General features: G+C 39.4%; 1 protein-coding gene across 1 annotated transcript; it reads right to left on the bottom strand.

Moving 5' to 3' along the window:
- Nucleotides 1-13608: 13608 nt before the first annotated feature.
- On the bottom strand, nucleotides 13609-17255 carry LOC103435949 (multiple C2 domain and transmembrane region protein 10). Its single transcript, XM_008374378.4, has one exon. It carries the CDS (start codon nucleotides 17034-17036, stop codon nucleotides 13947-13949), a length of 3090 nt encoding a protein of 1029 aa, XP_008372600.2. The 5' UTR covers nucleotides 17037-17255; the 3' UTR covers nucleotides 13609-13946.
- Between the last annotated feature and the right edge of the window lie 7867 nt (nucleotides 17256-25122).

The raw sequence follows: 25122 nt of genomic DNA, 5'->3' as shown, positions 1-25122 counted from the left end.
ATGTTCGCAGGACATCGGGATGGTCATGTGCTGGCCGACACCCGATTGTGACGAAAACCATTTAATGAATGCATAAGCTGAGAACATGTAATCATGCTTATAAATTTCGTTCGAATTACATAAAACAATAATTGTTTATGAAATGTAGCAAGATAATAAGATGTGACTATTCATTTATGCGTGAAGATAGTGATATAAATAATATTCAACTGCTAACAATGAATTGTTATGATAATGCATGACATGCTCAAAGCATACATCTAATTTAGAATACAAGCGAAATGTGCTATTACAATGATATAAAAGAGGAAGAGATGGCACAATATCACTGGTATGCGAAAACCTCGTAGTTTGGGTCGTATTCCTCGTTCCTATGTCCTGAAGGGGAGTAAAACAAACATGAGTGGACCAAGTTGATATATACATAATACTGAAATAGTTATCAACATACTAACCCCCGAAGTTTTATGAAAACTTAATAGCATAATATGTAATAGGTTTTTCCAAAAACCCTAGCATGCCATAAAATCTTCATAAAACATATCTTGTATATAAAGTGCTAACTAGTGGTATCAGAATCTCCCATACGCACAGAACAGTGCCCTACACATGCCCACCTGAAGGCAATATAAGTATCATCGCCCGTAGGCAGAACAGTGATTACTAGATACGCACAAAACCATTTAATATACTTTTTCCAAACATAGGTACATATATCTCAAAAACATCTTCATAACATATAGTCATCCATCATATATACTATAAAGAAGTGTGTAAAAACATGTTTGTAAGCAGTATATAGTCATCCATCATATATACTACAAAGAACATCAATTCAATAAAATATGGTAATTCAAAATATTCTCAGTAAGCATAATATCTCATAAAACGTAGTCATTAAATCATGTTTTTTATGTATGCATTTCTACTATTAAAACATGCATTTTAGAAGGGGTCCACTCACAGATACTCCGTCGTCGTAGAGCCGTACGAAATGGGTGTGACGGAATCGTCGTTAATAATTGCACCTAAGCACATAAAGGACACAATTAATAAAATTCTATTCAAACAATTGAATTTGGGAAAACAAACATAAAAAAACTGGTCCAGGATGTTGAAATTAGCCTAGGAGAGGTCCCAAATGAAACTTGAAAGGTAAACAAAAGTCAACGTTGACTGGTCAAAGTCAAAGTCAACATTGACGGTCAAAGTCAAAGTTAACAGTCAACATTGATCAGAAAGTCAACGGTCAACGGGTCACTGACCAGTTACTTAGCCGGGGTTTGGTTCAGGTTGGGCCGAGGGTTAGTGGATCAGATTTATGGCCCAAAGGCCTGAGGTCCAAATAGGGTTTTGGGTTTGGGTTTCCGCAGGTTGGGCTTAAGTTCTACGGCCCAAAGGCCCATTTCTCTTCGGCCTATAGGTCGGTTTCTTTTGGGTTAAAAAAAAGAGAATAAATAAATAAAATAAAACTAAATCGGTTGGGTTTGGGTCTGACGGCTTAAGGCCCGAGTGTTAAACAACCCAAATGGACTCTAATTAAAAGGGTTCGGGGTTTGGGTCATGAAAGGGTTTGGGCTCGGATGCAATGGCTTGAAGGCCCAAACTACACGGCCCTAAGGGCCTGGGTTGGTTTCTCGCTGAGGAAGAAGGCCGGAGCCTTTTGAGCTCTAGTCGACGGCAAAACTAACACCCTAAGGTACAATTTAACCATGAAATTGAAGGTGGCGGTGAGAGGGAGAGGTTCCTTACCTTTGATTGCTGTGAAATGGATGAAATCGGCCGGAATTTGGGTTCGAAGCTCACGGGATTCGCTGGAGCTAGTTCTCGGCTTTGCCGAGCTTCACAGAGGTTAGGGAGAGTGAAAGAGAGTCAATGAGGGTGGTGGTGCTGTTGCGTCGTAGTCGGGGTGTCACGATTTGGGTGTGTGTGTAGATCTGGGTGAAAGAGAGATTTTTATAGACATCAAAATTTCGGTGAAATAAATGTTGACCAATAATTAAAATTTCAACATTCACGTGTCATATAAATTTTACACGTAGCATGTGACTCAACGAAAAATCGAAAATCATCGGAAAAGTCATCAAATATGACATGTGTCAACAACCGGCAAAAAATATTTATTTCATCTGATTATTTAAATCTGAAAATCAAGTTTTGGAATTCTATAAATAGGAAGGTATTCATTTTCATTCACCAATTCACATCACACCAAAACCTTGAAGCTTTGAAACTCTAAAACTCCCAAGCAAATCCTTATGGATCAAGAAAGCTCTCTTCGTTCTTCGTCAAATCCTCCTTCAAGATCAAGCCCCAATGACCCTTGAAGAACTTCCACCAATTCAAGATCAAACCCCGACTGCCCTTGAAGAAAGTGCTTATCGTTCCATCATCTGTTCATCTTAAGATCAAGCCCTAATGGCCCTTTGGATCAACAACATCAACAAATCCACACATCTGTTCATCCTAAGATCAAGCCCCAATGACCCTTTGGATCAACAACATTAACAAATCCACACATCCATTCTTCAAGATCAAGCCCAAAAGCCCTTGAAGATCCATTCATCCCCGTTCTTCAAGATCAAGCCTAAAAGCCTTTGAAGATCCATTCATCCATCAACCTTCAAGATCAAGCCCTGAATGCCCTTGAAGAAACTTCCCTCAACCTTCAAGATTAAGCCTCTAAGGCCCTTGAAGAAACTTCCAACCGTTCATCCAAGATCAAGCATTGACGGCCCTTGGATCAACAAAATATCCACAAGTCTACATCTTACGGAGATCGAATCAGAGGATCAAACTAAAAAGAGATTGTAACCCCAAATTATTAGTACAAAATATTATTTTGTACACGTGTTCTTATCTCATTTCATCGCAGGAAAATTCGTGTTTACAAATTTGGCACGCCCAGTGGGACAATCTGTACCTTTCATCTCTTTCTCTGTTCAAGAAATCAAAGCACACCTCAAAATCAATGGCATCAAGCAAGGGACAAGCCGTTCTCGCAACCACCAAAGGAAGGAGCTTGAGCACTTCTGCCGCGAACGGAGAATCCAATGGCGCCACAACCACTCATCAACACATCGTTTCAAAGTTGGTGCTGCTGAAGGAGCAAGGGGAGCATTAAAGGCGTGAGCCCATCATCAACCTGACCTCACTGGGGGCATCGAAGCATGTTGCTGAGGAGCACAACTAGCCCATCATCAACGAGGTTCTTCGTCAGCACCCTAGATGTCTGAAGGAAAGTCGGGTCTATCGGTTGCACAAGTCATGACCATCGGCGTTACCTCCATTGAAAAACAACTAGCTCAAATAAGTGAAGCAATTGCAAGGCTCACAAGGACCACATAGGAGAAAGACTTGCAAATCACCGCACTCATCAACCGATTGGAGGCGTAGCATGACAAAAAAGTTGACCACGACCCAAGGTTGATCCACTACAGAGAGAAGCTGACGAAGAAGATGAGTCTCTGGTGGAGAAAGTCGAGGAGAAGCCAGACCAAGCAACGACACTCATAAGCTCTATTTCCATACAACATATCCAGGACATGATTGCCAACACCATCAGAACACAGGTGGGAGGCACTTCGCATGATGCACTGTTGTACTCAAGGCCGTACACCAAGAAGATTGATAGCTTGCGGATGCCGACGGGGTACTAACCACCAAAGTTTATGCAGTTTGATGGAAAGGGAAACCCAAAGCAACATGTCGCCCATTTCGTCGAGACTTGCAACAACGCGGGGACTAAATGAGACTACCTCACAAAGCAATTTATCCGCTATCTGAATGGGAATGCGTTCAACTGGTACATGGACCTAGAGCTTGAGTCTATCAACAGCTGAGAGCAGTTGGAGCGGGAACCTCAACCGCTTCTACAGCACCCGCCGCACTGTAAGCATGCTGGAGCTCACAAATACAAATCAGTGGAAGGATGAACCAGTTGTTGACTACATCAACTTATGTCGCACTCTAATTCTCGAATGCAAAGACAGACTTTCGGTGACCTCATCGATCGAGATGTGTGTTCAAGGCATGCAGTGGGGATTACACTACATCCTTCAAGGCATCAAACCAATGACCCTCGAGAAGTTAGTCACCCGCGCGCCATGACATGGAGTTAAGTATCGCCCATCATAAGAAGAAAGAACCGATCGTCGACTATAAGAATGACAAAGTTTTTGGGCCAAAGATGGATAAAGCTGCATGGAAACCTACTAAGGAAGCAATGACGGTCAACACAGCTCCCGTCAAAATCTCTACACGAGGCAATGCGATTCAAACCGAAGCTTTTTGTGATCAAGAGATGAGTAGACGTACTTTGAAAGAGCTTGAGGAGAAGACTTATCCATTCCCTGACTTTTATGTGGTTGCCATGTTGAAATACTTGCTTAATAAAAAGGTGATCGACTTACCTGAGTGCAGACGGCCGAAAGAAATGAATCGTACTGACAATCCAAGGTATTATAAATTCCACCGCTTCATCAGTCATCCGACGAAAAAGTGCGTCATGTTGAAAGATCTCATCATGAAGCTGGCTCAGAAAGGAATCATTGAGCTAGATCTTGACGATGTGGTGAAGTCAAACTATACCACCGTCACTTTTGGCTCTTTTGACTCAAAATCTTCACCTCAACCGCTGGGGGCATACTCCAAAACCATGTCAGTTAAGTCAAGTAAAGTTGAAGGATGGACTCATGTCACTCCAAAGAAACTGCACAAGAAGCATACATCTCCTCCACAAGTTCACCAATCGGAAATGGGGCAAAGTGGCTCTCGTCAACCTTCAAAGCTACATGAAAGCGTTGAGGATGATGAAATCGTGACACAAAGATCGTCCGTTGCCATCACGATGCTTGACTTCTTCCCCAAAGACTTCTTTAATCACTCGATCAAGACTCCTTACTATGAAGATTGCAAGGAATGCTTCTCCAAGATCGTTTGACAAATTCACCAAAGCTCCTCGTTCGCATGAGCTTAAAATACGACAACCAAAGCTCCTCGTTCGCACGAGCCTAAAAGGCGACAACTAAAGCTTCTTTCCTGCACGAGCTGAAACTGCAAACGGCACCAAACGCTCATTGCCTGCACGAGCTGAAACTGCAAACAGCACCAAATGCTCCTTCCCTGCACGAGTTCAAACTACAAATGGCACCAAGGCGTTCCTTGCTTGCACGAGCTAAAACTACGAACGGCACAAAATCCACACCAAAAGCTATTTGTCCATATGAGCGTAAAAGGCGACAACAAAAGCTCCTTGCCTGCACGAGCTGAAACTGCAAACGACACCAAATGCTCCTGACCCACAAAAGCATAAACTGCATACGACACAAAAAAAAAATATGCATTTGAACTACATTATGCCTTGATCTCTTCTTTTGAAAGGTACGTAGGCAGCTTGAACATTCAACTTTGAGTTCAGTCACATCAAAAAAAAAAAAAAGGTTTTATTGAAGGCTCGACTAATGAAAGTCAATTTCATTACAAAGGCAACAAATATCTCTTTGTAAAAAAATAAAAATTAAAAAAAATAAAATAAAAAAATAAAAAAATAAAAAAATAAAAAGATAAATAATTTAAAAAAATACATAAAAAGAATTAGGCCCATTTCACCACCACAATGGTTTTTGGGCCAACAATAATTTCCAACCTCAACTTCACCGAGTTGCTTCTCTTTCCTTGTCCATTTCAAGCTCGGGTCCAGTTCATCATCATCATCATCTGCCAACCCAGTACTCATATCCACCCAGCAAAACTTCAAATCGAACTGTCATCTATTGGGGAGAGGGATGACATGATTGGCTTCATAGCCACTAGCCGTCGCAAGAAATTCCATCTGCTTTGTTCTCCTCATACAATGCTTGTTCGGAATAAAGGGCAACAATTTCATATTTTTCTTCGAGTTCACCAGCAATGAGCCCAACTCCCGTGGCCCATCCTCACTCCACCCAAACCCCACCTGCTATACATGGTGCGCACACCCGGAGCAAGTGGACCTCCAAGGCAGCCACACGACCTTGTCTTCAGACACCTTCTTTTCCGCTCCTCCGTCTTCTTCCTCTCATAAAAATGGCGGAGTCACCCACAAACAAAAGGAAGACCTGCAAATGCACAAGATCTGGATGCAGAAGTGGTGTTTCTCTTTCTCTTTCTTCCGTCTCTGCTCTAGGTAGCCAAAATGTCGTCGGGGATCGAGAGGTCGAAAAAAACAGAGATTGTTGGTGGGTCACTAGACCGCAAGCGCATCACGATACGTTGGGCAAGCACCTAGAAAAGTCCACCCCATCCACGTCGAAGGCATTTCAAGACTCTGCAGCTCTTTCTCTAATTCCTGCATCATATTTCTTGAGCTTTTAAGTTCAAAGTTGAGACCATCAAATGATTCCTACGACTCCGCCTTGCACGCTTAGATCAATATTCACTCTCGGCCGGCGAAGAAATCCATCTCCTCTTGCTCAACAATTTATGCCATCTCCACATCTATCTTCTTCTCCATCGCCATTGTTGAATGCAGTCGCAGACTGCTCTCTACTCGATACGCTTAAAGTTGGGGAGGCAGCGTCGAAGACATTGACACCACCTGATTATCTCTGTCCGCATCAAAATCAACATCTTCATCATCATCATCTCATCGTCGTGCTGCCTTCGTTCTCAAACAAGTACTCGGAGGTGGATTCCCCAAGCTCAGAAAAATTAAGCTTAATATGGTGCTCCAATGTCTTCAATATCGGTCTAATTTTGCTTGCTGCCAAGTGTAAAATGTTGAAATCATTGGATTTACATGATTGCTATTTTGGAGATCAAGGCTTAGCTGCTGAGGAACAAGCGGCAAATGGTGATCCCTTCCTCTGCGATGGCAGACACTGCAACGGGTGAGCAGCAGACGGTGAAGGGACGGTAAAGCAATAAGCAATGCATTGGTTATGCAATGGTTGCGCAGTGACAGTTCAATCCTATATATATATATATATATATATATATATATATATGCAGAAGAACCCAGATAAGCAAAAGAAGTGCGGTGACTGTGTAAATGCAGTGTGGTGACTGTGCAAACAATAATCCGCATGCAGAGAAGAATGCAGCACGGTGATTGTGCAAGTAAAAAATGGTCCGCATGCGGATAATAATGCGGTGCAGCGCGGAAGCCCACCGAGGAACCCAGCAGTGTCAATCTACCATACTCATCATCGAAACATACACACACACACACACACACACACACACACACACACACAAAAAGAAGATGCATGCTACTATTAACAAGTCAAGAAGAAAAAAGAAAAGGGTGGTGGCGACAGAATAATTGAAAAGAAGAAAGTAAGGGGAGGATGGCACATTAGGTACTGCCTTAAAAAAAAAGGTGATGGGATGGTGCACAACACCATCTTGGAAAATATGATTAAAAAAAAAAGGAAGTAACACATCTTAGTGAGATATATGTTTTATTTGCATTTAGCACAATGCACTGAATAAAATAAAGCTCGTTTATTGATATCTCTAGAAATTATAAATATGTACAATAAAAAAGAAAAAAAAAGGAAAGAAAAGTAAGCCTTCACAAAGGTTGCTCATGTGACGTCACAGTACTTGGCAGAATTCCAGGAAGAAGAGGCACCGGAGGTTGATTATTCGGAGCCTCAATACTTGGTTGAACTCCAAATGACAAAGGCAAAAAATGCCTATGGAGTACAGCCACAAACCTTTGATGGCCACTTTGAATCCAACCTTCGGAGTCCTGCAGCTGATCAAGCTTTCTCTTCATGCTCGTCTAATAATTATTTACAAGCATGTGCAAATCTCTATTCTTGCGCTTCAGCTATTTGATCTCTCATCTAAGATTTGCCACCTCGACCGTCAATGATTCAACTTGGCAAGTTTGAGCAAGTAGGCGTTGGCCCATATTGGACACAGAGCCCGCATATTGAACACTGAGAGCCAAGGAGGTCTTGGACAGCTAACTTATTGGACCGTTTTGAAAGCAACATATTATCTCTAGGAGTAAGGAGATTCCTAGCTACTACTGTAGCCATTGTTACATCCCTCATCATGGACTCTTCAACTGTAAGAGGGCCATTAGAAGATAAGAAGGATGAACGCCATATATTACCCTGACGCGGTGCACCTGTATCACTCATGATACTCAAATCCAAGCAAATGTTAGACGGGTAAGCCATTTTCAAAAATGGTTAAAGAAAAAGGTTGGATGGAGTAAAATCTCAGAAATACAGCATATACAATTTTCACGAGCGAGTAATCTTTAAAGTGTGCATGTTGGATGTGATCGATACCTCTATAAAAGGAGAGGTAACACAGCCACCAATTCAAAAATCAAAGAGACACCACTCTTTGAATCTCAAAAGCCGGATTTTCCTGCATAAAATCCGTCAACACTTTTCAGACGCAACCTCAGCTTGTCGGATAGCACATGCAACTTTGTCAAAGATATCTGACAGATTTGAAAACGGGTGAAGTTCATTATTCCAACTACCACACTTTTGCCGACAAGCGTGGGTGACAAGGCCACATTCGCACCACCAATTGCTATTAGGAAATCCCTATATATGTCGACCTTCATCCTCTATGGCAAGGCACACATCCAAAATGCCTGACTCTTCTTCCTTGCCAAGAATACATCTGCAACCAAACCTCTCAACATACTTAGCTTTCTTCCTCCCTGAAAATACCTCTTCAACCAAGTCACACCAGAGCAAACATATCTCATATCATCAGGGTCGAAAGCAAGAATATCTCATAGCATGTTTTCTCATTATCATTTTCTTTGTTCTTGTTCTTCCCTGCAGGACAAGGAGAAAGAGAACAATCAGCTGGCACTTGGAATCAACCTTCCGATTTGGAACCCCCTTCCCTAATTGCTTACCTAGCATTGCTCTCAAGTACTCATCTTCAACCGTTGATGTACTTTGAAAGAAGATACCAACAGATGAGGCAATTGAAAATGATACATCGAAGCATGTGGAGACAAACGCAACAAATACATGTGCTAATTCATCCGTTAATTCTTCAAAAGTAAATGTATCTCATATCATCAGGGTTAAAAGCAAAGGTATATCATATCATGTTTTCCCCTGTCTTTTCCTTTGTCTTTGCTCTTGCCTACAGGACAAGGAGAAAGAAAGCAATAAGTCGGAACCTGAAATCAAACTTCTGATCTAGAACTGATTGCCCGGAACCTTTGCCTAGTTGCTTACCTAACATTGCTCTCTAGTGCTCGTCTTTAACTGTTGATAGGTCTCGAATTTCCTCAACGAATACTTCAGGACAATTGATATGATGTCAGCTATTTACACTTAAGCTACCAAGCATGGATGAGACGCTGAGAGGTGATGCTCTGAAGGACCATTTAAAGGCAAAAGGTTGCGCACCATTTCTACTATGCAAAAGAAACAAGCAGAGAAGAATGCAGCACGATAAGCTGGAACAAATCACTTTAGCACGACGCCCTTCCCTGCAGAACCGCATGATCCAGAAAAATGAGTCTAAGTTAAATCTTAGCCCGCCGTCATTGCTCTAATCAAAGAGCTCGAGAAGCCTCAATAACCTTTCACTGACATCGTCACCGAAGAGCAACGCCTCGCCGTGCAACGCCTTTAAATCACCATTGCTTCTTCAAGAGCAAAAATATCTCATATCATCAAGGTCTAAAGTGAAAGTATCTCATATCATGCTTTCTCCCTATCATTTTTTTTGTCCTTGTTCTTACCTGCAGGATAATGAGAATGAGAGTAATCAGTCGGCATTTAGAATTAAGCTGCCAGTCAGGAACCAACTACCTGGAATCTCTTCCCTAATTGCTTACCTAGCATCGCTCTCGAGTACTCACCTTTAACTATTGATGTGTTTCCATAGAAGATACCACGTCTGCCTAGAGAACAAATAAGATGGGCGACAATGAAACATCAAGCTTGTGGATAATCAACAAACGCGATAACTGCATGTGCTGATCTATCCCCAACAAAGCCGAATCTCACTTGCCAAGTGAAACCATTCACGGTCTTATTTAAATTTCAAAATCAAGCCTCGAATGCATGTAAAGAAATCACAAGTCCGATTCAAAATCCAGTGTCCACCACTTTTGAAGATCATTCTGTTAACCAAACTGCTCATGGTTCATATGAAAATGCCGCGAACTTACTTGATCTTTCAAAGTAAACTTTTTGCAGCCTCTGACCTTATCCCCTGACCCTCTTCAGTATGAATTAGAAAGATTGAACAAAGAAACGGACCATCACCTCCACCTCGTGCTTGCCGGCCATGTGTCCAAATCCTGAAACCGCTCAGGGTCCTATTTAAATTCAAGCTCAAGCCCCTACGCCCTTGAAGAAATCACAAGTCCGATTTAAAATCAAGTGTCCACCACCCTTGAATCAAATTCAACTCCAGATAAAATGAGTAAAGTCAGACATTTGGTGCAAGTCTGGCAGAAGAAACTCCCTAGCCCAGTTTAAGAATAAGCCTATGGAAAGTCAACAATTAGAGGAAACCAGAAAATCCTCCTACCCAGTTCAAGATCAAAGCTATGGAAAGTCAACAAGCGTAACAAAATACGTGCTGATTCATCAACTACCAAAGATCATTTACCACGTGAAGCTCCTTGTGGTCAAATTCCATTCAAGATCAAGCCTCGACAGCCCTTGAAGAAATTTCAAACAAAATTCAAGAACAAGCCTCAACGGCACTTGAAGAAAACTCCAACCCAATTCAAGATCAAGCCTTGATGGCCTTTGAAGAAATTTTCAGCCCAATTCAAAATCAAGCCTCGACGGCCTACATTAAGGAACATCAAAACACATCTTCTACACGTGACAAGCACATGTATACAACGCGCCTTGAAGTGGGGGCATTGGTAGACATCAAAATTTCGGTGAAATAAATGTTGACCAATAATTAAAATTTCAACATTCACGTGTCACATAAATTTTACACGTAGCATGTGACTCAACGAAAAATTGAAAATCATCGGAAAAGTCAAATATGACATGTGTCAACACCTAGCAGAAATGATTTATTTCATCTGATTATTTAAATCCAAAAATCAAGTTTTGGAATTCTATAAGTAGGAAGCCAAGGCATTCATTTTCATCCACCAATTCACATCACACCAAAACCTTAAAGCTTTGAAACTCTAAAGCTCCCAAGCAAATCCCGAAGGATCAAGAAAGCTTATTTCATTCTTCGTCAAATCCTCCTTCAAGATCAAGCCCTAACGGCCCTTGAAGAACTTCCACCAATTCAAGATCAAACACCGACAGCCCTTGAAGAAAGTGCTCATCGTTCATCATTCGTTCATCTTAAGATCAAGCCCCAATGACCCTTTGGATCAACAACATCAACAAATCCACACATCCGTTCATCCTAAGATCAAGCCCCAATGGCCCTTTGGATCAACAACATCAACAAATCCACACATCCATTCTTTAAGATCAAGCCCAAAAGCCTTTGAAGATCCATTCATCCATCAACCTTCAAGATCAAGCCCCGAAGGCCCTTGAAAAAACTTCCTTCAAACTTCAAGATTAAGCCCCTAAGGCCCTTGAAGAAACTTCCAACCGTTCATCCAAGATCAAGCCTCGACGGCCCTTGGATCAACATCCACAAGTCTACATCTTATGGAGATCGAATCAGATGATTAAACTATAAAGAGATTGTAACCCCAAATTATTAATACAAAATATTATTTTGTTCATGTGTTCTTGTCTCGTTTCATCGCAAGAAAATTCGTGTTTACAATTTTGTCCGAGAGAGTGAGAGGGTTTGAGTGAGCTGAGAGAGAGAGAGAGAGAGAGAGAGAGAGAGAGAGAGATGAGTGAGTGAGCTGAGAGACTCGGGGGAAAGAGAGAGGGAGATAGGTTTAAGGGCTGACACGTGGCAGGCAGTGAGTGGAGGAGAACTAAAAAGAATCTGGAAAAAGGGATCCGAATAGAGTGAATAATTAGGGGACTTAAATGTAAAATTTCATAAATTTTAGGGGAGAAATGTGATAATACAAATACTTTGGGGAGGGATTTAATAGTAAGGGTTGAGTACGTAGAATTTCACTACGTACTTTATCAAAGATTTCATCCAAACCTACCAAAAAAGTATACACATGATCAATTTGAATTTCTTCTCGAAGTGTCTTGAAATCGGTAGCACATTCCATCTTGATTGGTCTCCGTTAATCTAGCTCTTGCCAAACAAACTTGAGGTCAACATAATACACACCAACCAGCTAACTCTCTTAACGAAGCCTAAATGACTTAACCTTCAATTCATAAATTTGAGAAATATCCGAACCATTATAATAGGTCCGAGCCACTTCTTCCCAAACTTCTTTAGCAGTACGCAGGTGAATAAAAATCCCATGATAGTTGGTTCCATGGAATTGATCAACCATCCTTTTACTATTGCATTCCCTGTGTCCCACGTCTCATACTTAGCACTATCCTTAGCAGGTTCCTTGGTACTCCCTGTCACAAAGCCCTTTCTACCACGTCCAGCAAGGTGCATCTCCAATACCTTGGACCAAAGAGGATAATTTGATCCATTCAACTTCACGGTGTTCAGTACAGCAAACGCATCGTTTTGAATAACAACGGGACTCAATACAGGATTGTTGGTTGGTGTGCGGGAACCACCTTCCAACTTCAAGGTTGAGTCATCCCCTATATTTGCCATCTCGACTTACAGAGAATAAGGGAAAAAACACAACAGTAGCAAAATACTATGCTGCAATCAAGAACCACACAGCAACAACAAGACAGTGTGTTGTACACGGCCTGACCAATTTCTGGAACAAACAACGCATGAACCAGTCAACCAAAAGCAACAATAGAAGATACAGTTTTCTAGGGTTACGTCAGTTTGGCTATGATGCTAAATAGAATTTTACGAGGTAATTTTCATTGTATTACTTCTTTGAAATATATACATATACAATCCTTTCCGTAAGGAAACAAATAATAAAGGTCATAAACAATATCCTCCCTAATAAAGAATTCGTAGTATTTATAATATTTTACATTCCTTTTTTCCCTAACATTGACTCACGTTTTACACTATTTCCTCTCATGAGTTTGAAATTTTGTAAACTATTCTCTTGGCGAAGAATATATCGAGTTCCTTGTAATGGACAATGTAAATTATCTTCAGTCTACATGAATTTTAGGCATTGTCTTGTCTGTAATTGCAGTGTTCTTCCCTGTCTATATTATCTTCTCATTCGCCTGTAATTTGACTTGGTGCTAACCGACAACTAAGAGACATTCGGGAGGTACCAGTCGACATGCGCCTCCGTGACTGACTATTTCTTTGCTGCTTCTACCTTTTACGTTGTATTGAATTCTTTGTCCCCTGAGACCTCGTCCTGCTTGATATCCCCACAGTGCTCATCTGCAAGGCTCGTCCAAGGGGGAAAACTCTCGAGACGGCTGTATCATCGTCATCTGCTTCGAATTTGATTGTTTCCTTTCCCTTTCCTTCAGTCCAGAAAAAACAACTTCCAGCATTTGTATCTCCATGAAATCGCAGCATTGGATTAGTGGTCGATCTAAACTCAGAGTAGTTTCACTAAGTTGTTCTGTTATAGTTGAAGAAACTAATTATCTAAAATTAATGAGAAATTAACCATCAAAGCACGACGGTCTCATGAATTTCATCAGGTTGAATCCAATGTCTAGAACTCGGAATTAGATAAGGCCAATCCAGAAAAGCTAATAAATACAAATCAGATCAGATGGAAAGGAGCTTCCATGATACATGAATATGCTTCTCTTCTGCTACAGAAGAGGCAGTAACACACCCCCTACGCGGCTACACTTAACCGATAAACGACCAAAAAGGAAAGACAGCATCCTAACTCCTACCTACGAAACACAAAAAGCCCTTCCCTTTCCACCACACTGTCCAAAAGTCCTAAATCTGATGAATCATGGAGCGAATCCAACGGCCTACAACAAGCTATCAGCCCTGGTGGGCAGCCTCCTGAAGAAATTCAAAGGCTGAGAAGGCAGCTTGCTCCTGAACCTTGGCGGTCGCAGCACATACAATCCCAGCAGAACCACCACAGCCTTAATTGGCACTGCATACAACACAAAAGTGGCAATCAAGCAGAATATCACAAACAAGAATGTGGCTCTCGGGTCTCTCCAGCTCAGGAGTGCTTGGAATCGCTCGCCTTGCGAAGCCATGTCACCAACAACAGTTTGAATCCTCCCTGCCACGCTCCTTAGCCGGTCATACCTCATTCGAACAACCTCAGCGCTCCGGCTTGTTGGAAAAGAATCGAATTCCTCATCCAATTCATCAGCATAGACACTCTCAGCGTGGGAAAGGCGAGTGTCCATGTGGGGTGGTTGGCGCGGTCTAGACCTATAACGCCAAAGTCCCACTAAGGCCATGTAGAGCAAAATCATTGGGAGGATGAGGTCTGGATATGCAACCAGCAAGAGGAAAAGTGCAACAACTAAAGCTGAGATAACCGGGCGGTTCCAACTACGGATCAACTCCACCCATCTTCCCATAGCAACAAGTCCTGAAACAACATTCATTAGTCGAAAGAAGTTGGCTTTGCTCCTTCTCATGCTCCACATATGGGAATCGTGATCAAGCATGTATTCAACCACCTCTCTACCCAATGGCGGCTCTGCCCGGCTAAGCCTAGAGGCCACCACATTCATCGCTTGGTACCTCAAAGTCTCCAACTGATTCACACTCAAAGGGTTCACAAAATGCATCTTTGGAAGCAGCGGCATTGTGTACATGTGCAGTATGTTAGCCATATTGGCACACGAAAACCGAATAGCCAGATGAAGCTCACCCATTTTCTTGACCCCTGAAGTGTGCAGCATCATGAGGGGATACGAATGAGTATAAACTCGATCAGATTCCAGCGTAGACAAGCGAATTCTAACCTTCCCAATACGCAAATCACGAGCTCCTGGATTGTTGGCCAAGTTCTTGCCAATCCGGGAGTTATCAAACACCCCAATTGTGACAACTGTGCACGGATCATACACCTCCCAAGTGTACTGCTCGTTCCATTTCGGGGACAAGCTTTCTACAACGGTGCGAGTTCGAACCCATTTTTGGCCATACTTTGCAACACAATAGGCATCACTACACCCGCCTTTGCCTTCTTTTATTTTCATTGGCATAAGCCCCGTTGCGCCCAAAATCCCCATCTCAAGCACACCAATGTGAGACTTCCACAGCCGCTTGTCAGTCGGCTTAAGATCACTGCTGTACATTGTGGCCTCATCTAGCACATGATAACCACCATCAAGTGAAACCCGGAGATGGATTCTAGAACCAAACCTTGTCATCATTTTGGACTCTGCTGCTCCTCCATTGCCGAAATGGTGGTTGTCAAGGTTGAACCATCTTGAAACGACGGGCTTTTCATCTGTTCGCCTTTCTATTGCTTGCACCGGAAGTAGCACTCTTCCCACCACCTCATCACGCCCCGGCCCAACCCTATCCTCAATAGCAACCAATAAGTAGTCCTCTATTGGCTCAGCCACCACAAACATCATCTCCTCATTCCAAAAAGGATTAGAGAGGCTCCTCACGCTACTAGGCTGTGCACTTCTAGTCCTCAAAACCTGGTTTCCCACCTGAACTTTCGCGGAAAGCTCAGGAAACCTCATCATTGTAGACCCCTTCTCGCCAGGGACAATGTCTTGAGCTTCGATAATCGACACTCTAAGATACCACAGCCTTGGGGACAAATAAACCTTGGACTTTATCGAACAAAGCCCGTCAAAATTCACATTGGCAGCCTTCGAATGCCAAGACTCGGCAAATGCCTCATCAGCCTGAGTCCCAAACCAAATTGAAAGCATAACCTCTCCTGCTTTCGACTTGTCCCCCTTCTTATCCTCCATTCTGTACCACTGCGGAGCCAACTGACTATCCGGGGGAACCCTCCTCGGAACCTCATTCAAATCAAACCAAACACGGCCCAAGAAATCATCTTTGTTGCTCTCTTTCACAAAAATCTCCACCATTGATGACTGTATGCATTCCTTCGAAAAGGCAAAAACCTGACCCCACTCAACATTGTTCAAACCAACCCTCTTAGTAACCCCTCTGTAGTTCCCTAACTTCACTTCCGCCACCAAATCCCCGACGCCAAACAACGAGACATCTTTCGCTTTCACAACCCTCACATACAGATACTGCATTTGCTCAACAAGGTCATAAGTCGAGCTAGTTTTGTCCTTCTTCATAGACTCACCGCCGAGCTGCGGCCGAGTCTCCTTAAGCGAAAACTCGCCCAACCCATTTGAGTACACACTCCCACCCCCACCACCGCCAGTCCCTCTGTCGCCGGCGGCGGAGACACCAATCCCAGGCCCTGGATTAATCAAAACAGGCTTATTTATCATCATCATCTCACCTGCATTTTGCTGCTCCTGATTCTTGAACCCGCCGTTGTGGTTCTGGTTCTGCTGAGTCGGCTTCGATTCCTGCACCAGCTGCTGATTCACCGCCATAGCCGAGTTCCCCCCCTGAAGCTTGTTCTTCTTCTTCGAAAACCCGGAACCCGAGACAGTAGATGCAGAAAGAGAGGAGGAGGAGACTGTTCCATTTCCATTTCCATTACCCCCAGATTCCTTGACCTCCTCCCTCGTGGAAAGGTAGAGCTTCAGGCTGATTTCTCCTCTGATGTGAGAAAATAAGCTCCTTTTGTCGAGAGTGAAAAGCTGGGGGACCTCTTCGCCCTCTTTCCCAATGTTGGAGCCCGAAACGCGGACTTTTCCGAGGAAATTCCTGCTGTTGCTGGACCGCCGCTCGTTGAAAACGTTGGCTTCGATGGTTCTGTAGGGAAGGTCGGCGACGTCTTTGACGTGGAAGACGAGCTTTTCGTTCCAGATAGGGTTGAGGTCTTTGTATTTGACTTGGGTTCGGAGGCGCTGGTTCTCGAACTCGATTTCTACGAAGGGGGAGGAGGAGCCTTCGCCGTCTTTCGGCATGAGGTTGTGCGCCGCCACCACCTCCACCACCAGCTTTTCTTTGGCGGTGGTGCTCACGGTCATGGCTCCGGTTGTTTGATGAAGAACGAGAAAGCAAGTTGAGACTTGAGAGAGAGAGAGAGAGAGAGAGAGAGAGGGAACAATGGGACAATGCAGAGGCAAAAGACAGAAGAAGATGTTGAACAGAGAGGACAAAGAAAATGGAGAGGGAGAGAGAGAGAGAGAGAGGGAACAAATGGAGAGGCTCAAGAAAGCTCAAAATTACAGTGAATACAGACGAGCGTGCAGAAGAGTTATTCCACTGTGGAGAGAGAGAGAGAGAGAGACTGCTAAAGAGTACAGAGATATGGACTGAGTTGGTAAGCAAAAAAAACAGTCAAATTTCCAGCGTCTCACTTGTGGCGCGTTTTGTGTACGCACCAGTGAGCAAGAACTCAAAGGAGGGAAACGGTTGGACAGATTGGATATAGTGGGACCCAACTGCATTCTTTAACGTTAACCTACCATGCAAACCAGATTACCATTTCTGTAACCCTGAATTAATTGGTGGGGTCAACGGACTTTTTATGTTGTTCGGGTCGGGTAAAGAATGTGATCTGCATCCACAACTCACAACTGCAAAAGTAACAAATTAAACAATTTTTTGGTCCTTGTGATTACTGTGCTCAAAGAACAGGTAAATAGCACTCCTTGTTTGGCTAAAGAATTAAATATTTGTTGTTGGTTCCCATTAATTAAATTAAATATCCGTGTTCTAAAATGCTTAACTACTATTGCGATTAATCCTTTTTATTTAAAAAATAATAAAGGACAACTAGATATGCCTAGACATCCACTTAGCTGGTCTAAGCATTAAGCCCTTGTCCCACCCCCCTAATGCCTAGAGCCCTTGTAGAATCTTGGCTAGAATGTCAAAATAAATTGTCCAGAGTAACTAGTATCTTCATAGTCATCACTACTTTGGGTAATTACTTAATTAGTACGAAGTTCTTCTTAGAGTCAGTGATCACATAGTTTTGTTACCATGTACAATACATTGATAATTTTTAAAGCGTTTGATCATATGTAATTTATTGCCTAAACGTATGTTTTATAAGTTTGAGAACTAAGCTTAACTTGCATAAAGTCATATTTGTGATGAGTTGTAGCCCGTTGACACTGATAGCTTGCATTTTCTTCTATAAACACAAGTTAAAAAGTAGTATAATTTGACCTGAGTTATGCTAGGTAGATAAACTATTTAGACCAACTTCATAAACTATATGATGTGTTGCTGACTCACTAATAAGAAATAAGCACGTTAATTATCACTTGAGGAATAACCAATCAGCAACAACCACTCATATGGTTTACAAAAATTGAAATAAATGGTTGGTCTTCCTAGCATTACCATCTCACCACCTGAGTTTTTATTCGAAATGGGAAGCAAAATGTTTTATGAAAAGCTAAGCTGAATTATAGGATGTTTAATAAGCACCTCATTGAGGGAAAAGATATTTTAGTATATTTGGAATACGTACACCATATCTAATACAAGTAGATAAATATTAAATAACATATCATATTTTTAATAATAGTGTGACACGCAATGTACAAGCTTATATTCCCAATGAATGGAAAAATCTATCCATTGAAGAAGTAGAACATTGAGAAATGCTAAGGAGCTTAAGACCATCTCCAACTCATGGGATCAAGCTTAAAATATAAGTTTTAAAACCCCCCAAACCATCTCCAACGATTGGGCTAAAATAAGCTCTGGGGAGAAAATATATCTTTGTGCTAGATTTCCCTTGGGATTTAAACATGACTTAAATTATTCTGAACCCACCAAACTGTCATATTTCAAATCTTATTTTGTCTTTTTTACTTATAATCTAACGACTATGATCAAATGAGATCAAATCTAAGGGTAAAAAAAAAGTTTTGATGGCCCAAAATTAAATCTAATGTTTAAAATAATTTAAGAAAATTATTAAATCAAATTTAACTTAAAACTTTATAAATACCCATGTATTTGTATGATTTTTAATTACTTATCGGAATTTAAATATTTTTAGATCAAAATGTTAAAAATAAATAAGAATAATGTACATAAATTTTTTTTTTTTAAAAAGGCTAAAAATCATTATTTAATAATTTCAGGCTAAAATTTTAAGTCATAAGGGTTGGAGAAGAAAAGTAATTTTTGGGTTGTGACCTTAAAATTTTCTGGCTTAAAATTTTAAACTTTATCCCTCAGGATTGGAGATGGTCTTAGAAGTGGGATAACATCATAGCAGAGAGTTCATATGAATCACACTTTACTTAAGAAAGTCTCCTTACCATTTCTCTAATTTAATATTAAACTCGTCATATATAAGAGTCAAACCTAATATTTCGCACTATCCCAATTTTGAAACAAAATAAAATATCCATTTTTGTTGAAAAATAAATGTTAAGGAGACTTTCTTAAAAGTAGAATTCTCTATAAATAATCTGTTACCTCATAGTTTAATGCTAATTCATGTGTCGAGCCACTTAGTACTACAGTTTAGTGATATTCCTCTTCACTTGTAAGTGAGAGGTCTTAGGTTTGATTCTCACAAAAGACGAATTTGAACCACATTATTGCTAACCCATCGTAAGACTGAGCCTACCCCTCCTCTTTAGTGTAGATAATATCATTTGTTAAAAAAAAAAAATCATGTGCCAACATTATAAAATCATATGCAAAAAAACAAGATTTTAAAAATCATTAGATGCTAGTCAGGTAGGAGGCGGGGGGGGGCAGGGGCCTAGCGCTTAGGCGAATTTATGTAAATTTATTATATATCTTGTAAATAAGTGTCTATTTACACCTTAAAAAAAACTATACTTGTATGGATAATAAAAGAATGATAAAATGCAAAAATAGAAGTAGAAGAATACATAAATTATATACATCCATAAAGTTCAATATTTAAAAAACAGTAAGCATATAATCATAATGAAGAGGATTTGGATGATAAACTAAATTCTTTTTGTTCATGAATCATGATCCTTGCATTGGATTGAACATAAACTAAATTATTTAACCTTGTTGTATCTAGTTTATTTCTTTTCTTTGTATGTATCCCCTCAAAAGTGCTATAATTCGTTTCACTATTGGATGAACTTGTAATAAATCCATCATTTGCAAATTAGGTACACAATTTCCATAAGTATACCACCATGAAACCAAAAAAGAAAAAAAATCACACAATTAATAAAAAAATTAAAAAAAAAAAAGCATAAGACACCGCCTAACTCTCCGCCTACGAGCCGCCCAGGACTGCCTAGCTCTAGACTGATTTTTCAAAACGATTTGCCTAAAATTGATACGAACCTTCACCACCTAAATCGATTTTTAGAACACTAACAAAAAAATATATAAGATAGTAATCCATAAAAACTTCTATTTCAAAATAAATCTTCTTAGTATTTGTCTCGTTGAAAAAGATGAAGTCGTCATATGAAAATGGGTATAGGGTTTATCAATTGGCACACGCGTGCCAGAATCCACAGAGAGAATCCAACAGTACCTAAACATTTTAAAATATCTCGAAGTCCGAGGTTCTTTTTTGAAGTGAACTACTTTCTTGTCTTTTCATTTTCTCCCCAAAACAATTTATTTTATTTTATTTTGTATTTATTTTGTATTATTCTTTCCTGTTTTGGAGAATGTTCGGTCGTCGCAACTTGGAGGCGCGTGTTACAAGTACCCGTTATACTGTTACGCTGTACGCAACTTGGCTGTCATGTGGGGTCCCAACACTCTCCTCGTAATTTGCAATTCTCATAACCGTCGATTCTATCACAGCTTACGGTATTTCGGCCCATTCTTAACTAAGGAGTTTCAAATTCGATCCCATAAAAAGTTTAACATCAGTTTATCGGAAACACGGTCATACACATTAAATGTACATATAAGTGGTTAGATATTTAAAAATAAAAAGTATCATCTATTTGTGTTATGATAGATGATATATTGAAACGTGTTATTGATATCTTGAAAAATTTCTCCGCTTTATAATGCTATTGTATGACTAAACTAAATTATCACAATGTATTGTAAAATAGTGTTGTGAATAAAAAAATATATATCAATTGAAAATGTTTGTACATTGATATCGCGATCGTAGATTTACCATTACACGTATCATAATATAATATATATATATAACTATTATTAATACTCTAAAAAATTTATTTTACACTCTTTATAAGTATATTTTTCATAAAAAATTTAGAATACTAAATGAGATTTTTGAATTGCTAATAACAATTATATATATATATATATATATATTATATAATTGACATGTTGAATATATTTAAGTCAAATGATAACCAACTTTTGTTGTATTGGGTACTAAACATTTTACTCCCGTTGGTGGTCATTGATCTGGTCTCAAACACAGAAAAAATCTTGAAGTTTGACTCCTCTAACTTTCACATTTTTTCACACGGCTGGTTTTGTTTTCTTCTTTTAAGTTGAGTCTGTCAGGCACCTAGATGGTGATGAAGAAAACAGTAATGAAATCAGACGGCTACGAATGAAACTACAAATATTATATATATATATATATATATATTTTTTTTTTTTAAGAAAGCTCGAATGAAACTACAAATATGATGCTACCATTAGTTTGCATGTTTTAGCAGCAAGGAACGTGGTGGCACTGCATGCATTTGACCTCAATGTCTTGATGTGGACTCACCGCAAGAGCAACTTTCATGTTAGGATTATTCCGTTGTCATGGCCTTGTATTCTAATCCGCTTTGCAACGGTCCCGATTGATGGATTGTTTACGGACTAGTTCACGCTGGGAGGACTTCATAAAGATATTTTGTCAGGAATTTGGATCCTCAAAGTTTGAGGATAGCGTTGAAGTTTTGTTCAAATTGCGTTAACACAGATACTCTTAATGATTATATCACTGAATTTCGTAGACTCGCAAGTTGGACTCGTCATGTAGGACCAACTTTGCTAAAGAGTTGTTTTATAGGGGATTAAAAAGAGAATTAAAGTATCTTAAATGGATGAGAATAGCTTCTTTATTATTGTATTTTGTTCTTTATAGTCTGAATATGATATGAATTCAATCCAATTTTAAGGTAGAGATGAGAATGATTCTTTTATTATCCGAATATGATATGAATTCAATAACCTAATTATAATAGGCTTAAATGTCAAAATGGTCCTTGTGTTATAGTCATATGGTCAATTTAGTCTCTGTGTTTTTTATTTGGCTAATTTAGTCACCATGTTTGTCTCTATTAGCCAATTAAGGACATTTTATTCAAATCTTTTTAAAATTTCATAAAAAAAATTAAATGCGATATAATTACCCTTTCTCTTCACAAAAAAATGAAAATCAATGAGAAATAACACATAAAATACATAAAACTTCCAATTTGAAAATGATTAAGGTTGTGATATAGAAAAGAGAGGGGGTAATGTTAGGGAAGGGGTCGGGGAATTGGAAGGAGAATAAATTTTCTTTTATTTTTTAATTTTATTTCATTTTTAAATATTTTAAATCAAATAAATCATTTATAATAAAAAATTCAGAGAAATTAGATGGAAATGTCCTTAATCGGCTAAGGGAGATAAACACAAGGATCAAATTGGCCAAATTGAAAACACATGGATTAAATTGACCCAATGACTAAAACACATGGATCATTTTAACATTTCCGATCCAATTTAATACGTACTATTTGATTTTGTATTATTATTATTACTTTATATATATATATATATATATATATATATTATATACTTGTGTGAAATAGTACGTTGTTTAGGTTTTTTTAGCATTCAAAATACGCGTATAAGGATCCTATATTATACTAGTGATATATTTTTTTAAAGTCTTAAATTAAATCCTATAAGGATCCAAATCGGTATGAAATCGATGTTAATTGGGTATGGATCGACAAATCAGGCTTGATAATTCGAACAAGATCTGAATACGACAACCTGATTATATGGATCCGAATATAAATTGACTGATCTGATCTAAATCTGACATGTTTACAAGTCTAATGTGTTGTGAAAGTAACTGTGTTTGTGAATTATATAGAAAAATTGCTAGGGGGCCAAATTAACTTGTAATTGCACTTTTTTGAGTACTTTTTTTTTATACAATAATATATTTTCATTTAATGTGTGGAGAAATAAATTAGTATTGAACTCATCATTCACGAAATTATAATCTAAGACAGACAATTTGCAAAAGAAGAGAAACATATTAAATCGTAGGGCTAAGTGAACACTTTTTAGTACTTTTAAAAATAAAAATAAGCAATTATCAAAGGGTAGCCAACCGCAAAAAAGAAAGGGTTTTTATCACATATGGTCTCCGAGATTGATCAAACTCATCATTTTGGTCCTTCACTTTTAAAATCAATCAATGTCGTCCCTAACATTCACTACCGCATATCAATTTGGTCCTTTCATTAGATTTCGTCAACTATTTTGTTAGTTTGTATGCGGGACCCACAAATCCAATGAAATGGTGACACGTGTATTACACAAAATAAAGGTTTTTATTGCAAATGGTCTCTAACGTTGATCCAACTCCTCATTTTGGTCCTTAAGTTTCAAAAATCAATAAATTTGGTCTCTAACTTTCAATACCGCATGTCAATTTAATCCTTCCTTTAAAGTTTCGTCATTATTTTTCATTAGGTACCAAAATGATAAGTTTGATCAATCTTATGAACCATTTGCAATAAAAACTCAAAAAGAAAAAGATGATAAGGTAACATAAGCATATTCCAAGTCCAAATTCAAACTTTTTAATCCTTGGCTAGGATAAAGTGGTTGTGCATGCCTATTAGGTAAAATAATAACGGATTTATAATCATTTTAATTGCAAAAAATTTAGTGTAATAATTATGGGATTAATTACACTAACATCCTCTGAGGTTTTTTGAGTTTTCACAAAACTCCCTCAGGTTTAAAACATTACACTAACATCCCTTCAGATTTTAATACACTTTCATAAATGCCCATTTGGTCAAAAATTTGTCTATAAAAAGACAAATTTACCCTTATAATTTATTACTCAAGAAAACAAAAAAACTTATATAAATAAACAAAAAAAGAAAATCAAATTAAGAATTACATAAAACATTGATGGTTGATATGTTGAACGAGGGATCAATTGATAGAGGTTTTGGAGGAGGGCAAGGATTTGGAGTCCGAAAACGTAAAGCTTGAGCCTTGTGGTTGGATTTTTGAGACTGGTCAAGGATAAAAGAAACCCTACTGGGCTTTTGCCGGTCTGAGTTTGCTCAAGACAATTTGTTCCCACGAATCAGTCAGGAACTTGGTTGTGAGCGTTGGGCCAGTTCCTCAATTGATCGAGCTCTTGTCCGGTATGAATCACTAGTGTTTGGATAGCCCTTTTCTAGAAGTTTTGTCAATACTTCCTGACGAAGGCAGGCATTGAAAGATTGTGCCAAGAAATTTCCCAGTGTAGTTAGACTACTGATGAAGGTTTCAGAAAGCTGCACTCAGCTCACACTGTCGATCTCGTGAGCGGTGTGCAAGCTCGCACGGGACGGATGTGCTTTGCTTGCGGTAGGGGCGGGTTTGGCAGCCCAAGCTGCTGCTTGTAATTCAAAGTGGTTGAAATCCTGTACTGAAGCAAAGAATTGCCGAGCTCTTGAAGTTGTGTAGTCTAAATACACCGCTGCACTATTCATTTCGAAGTGTAAGCTTACTGGAACAGTACAATGAAGAAAAAATGGCACTTTGTTGTTTAATGTAATTTTTAATTTTCTTTTCTTTTCTTTTTCTTATTTATTTATAAAAGTTTTTTATTTTGTTAAGTAATTAATTATAATGGTAGATTTGTCTTTTTATAGACAGATTTTCAATCAAAATGGCATTTGTGAAAGTGAATTAAAACCTAAATGGATGTTAGTGTAATGTTTCAAACCTGAATGGTTTTGTAATGCACTGTTAGCTAGGGTTTTGAACAAGCAAAAAATGCTCCTTTATCTAAATTCAACTCGTCAATATTAAAACAAAGAATCTAAAATGTCTACGATAGCAGCAGCAGCAGCGTATCTCAAGCTCGTCACATTCCTATAACCAAGGCTGCGCAGAAGCTTATTCTTTGCCGTTTTACAAGGT

Source organism: Malus domestica, chromosome 05 (assembly GCF_042453785.1).
Source record: "Malus domestica chromosome 05, GDT2T_hap1".
NCBI lineage: Eukaryota > Viridiplantae > Streptophyta > Magnoliopsida > Rosales > Rosaceae > Malus > Malus domestica.
This window is presented reverse-complemented; position numbering and strand designations above follow the sequence as displayed.

What these genes read in the sequence shown, in the direction of transcription:
- LOC103435949 (XM_008374378.4), bottom strand. Translation starts at nt 17,036, where the DNA reads ATGACCGTGAGCACCACCGCCAAAGAAAAGCTGGTGGTGGAGGTGGTG.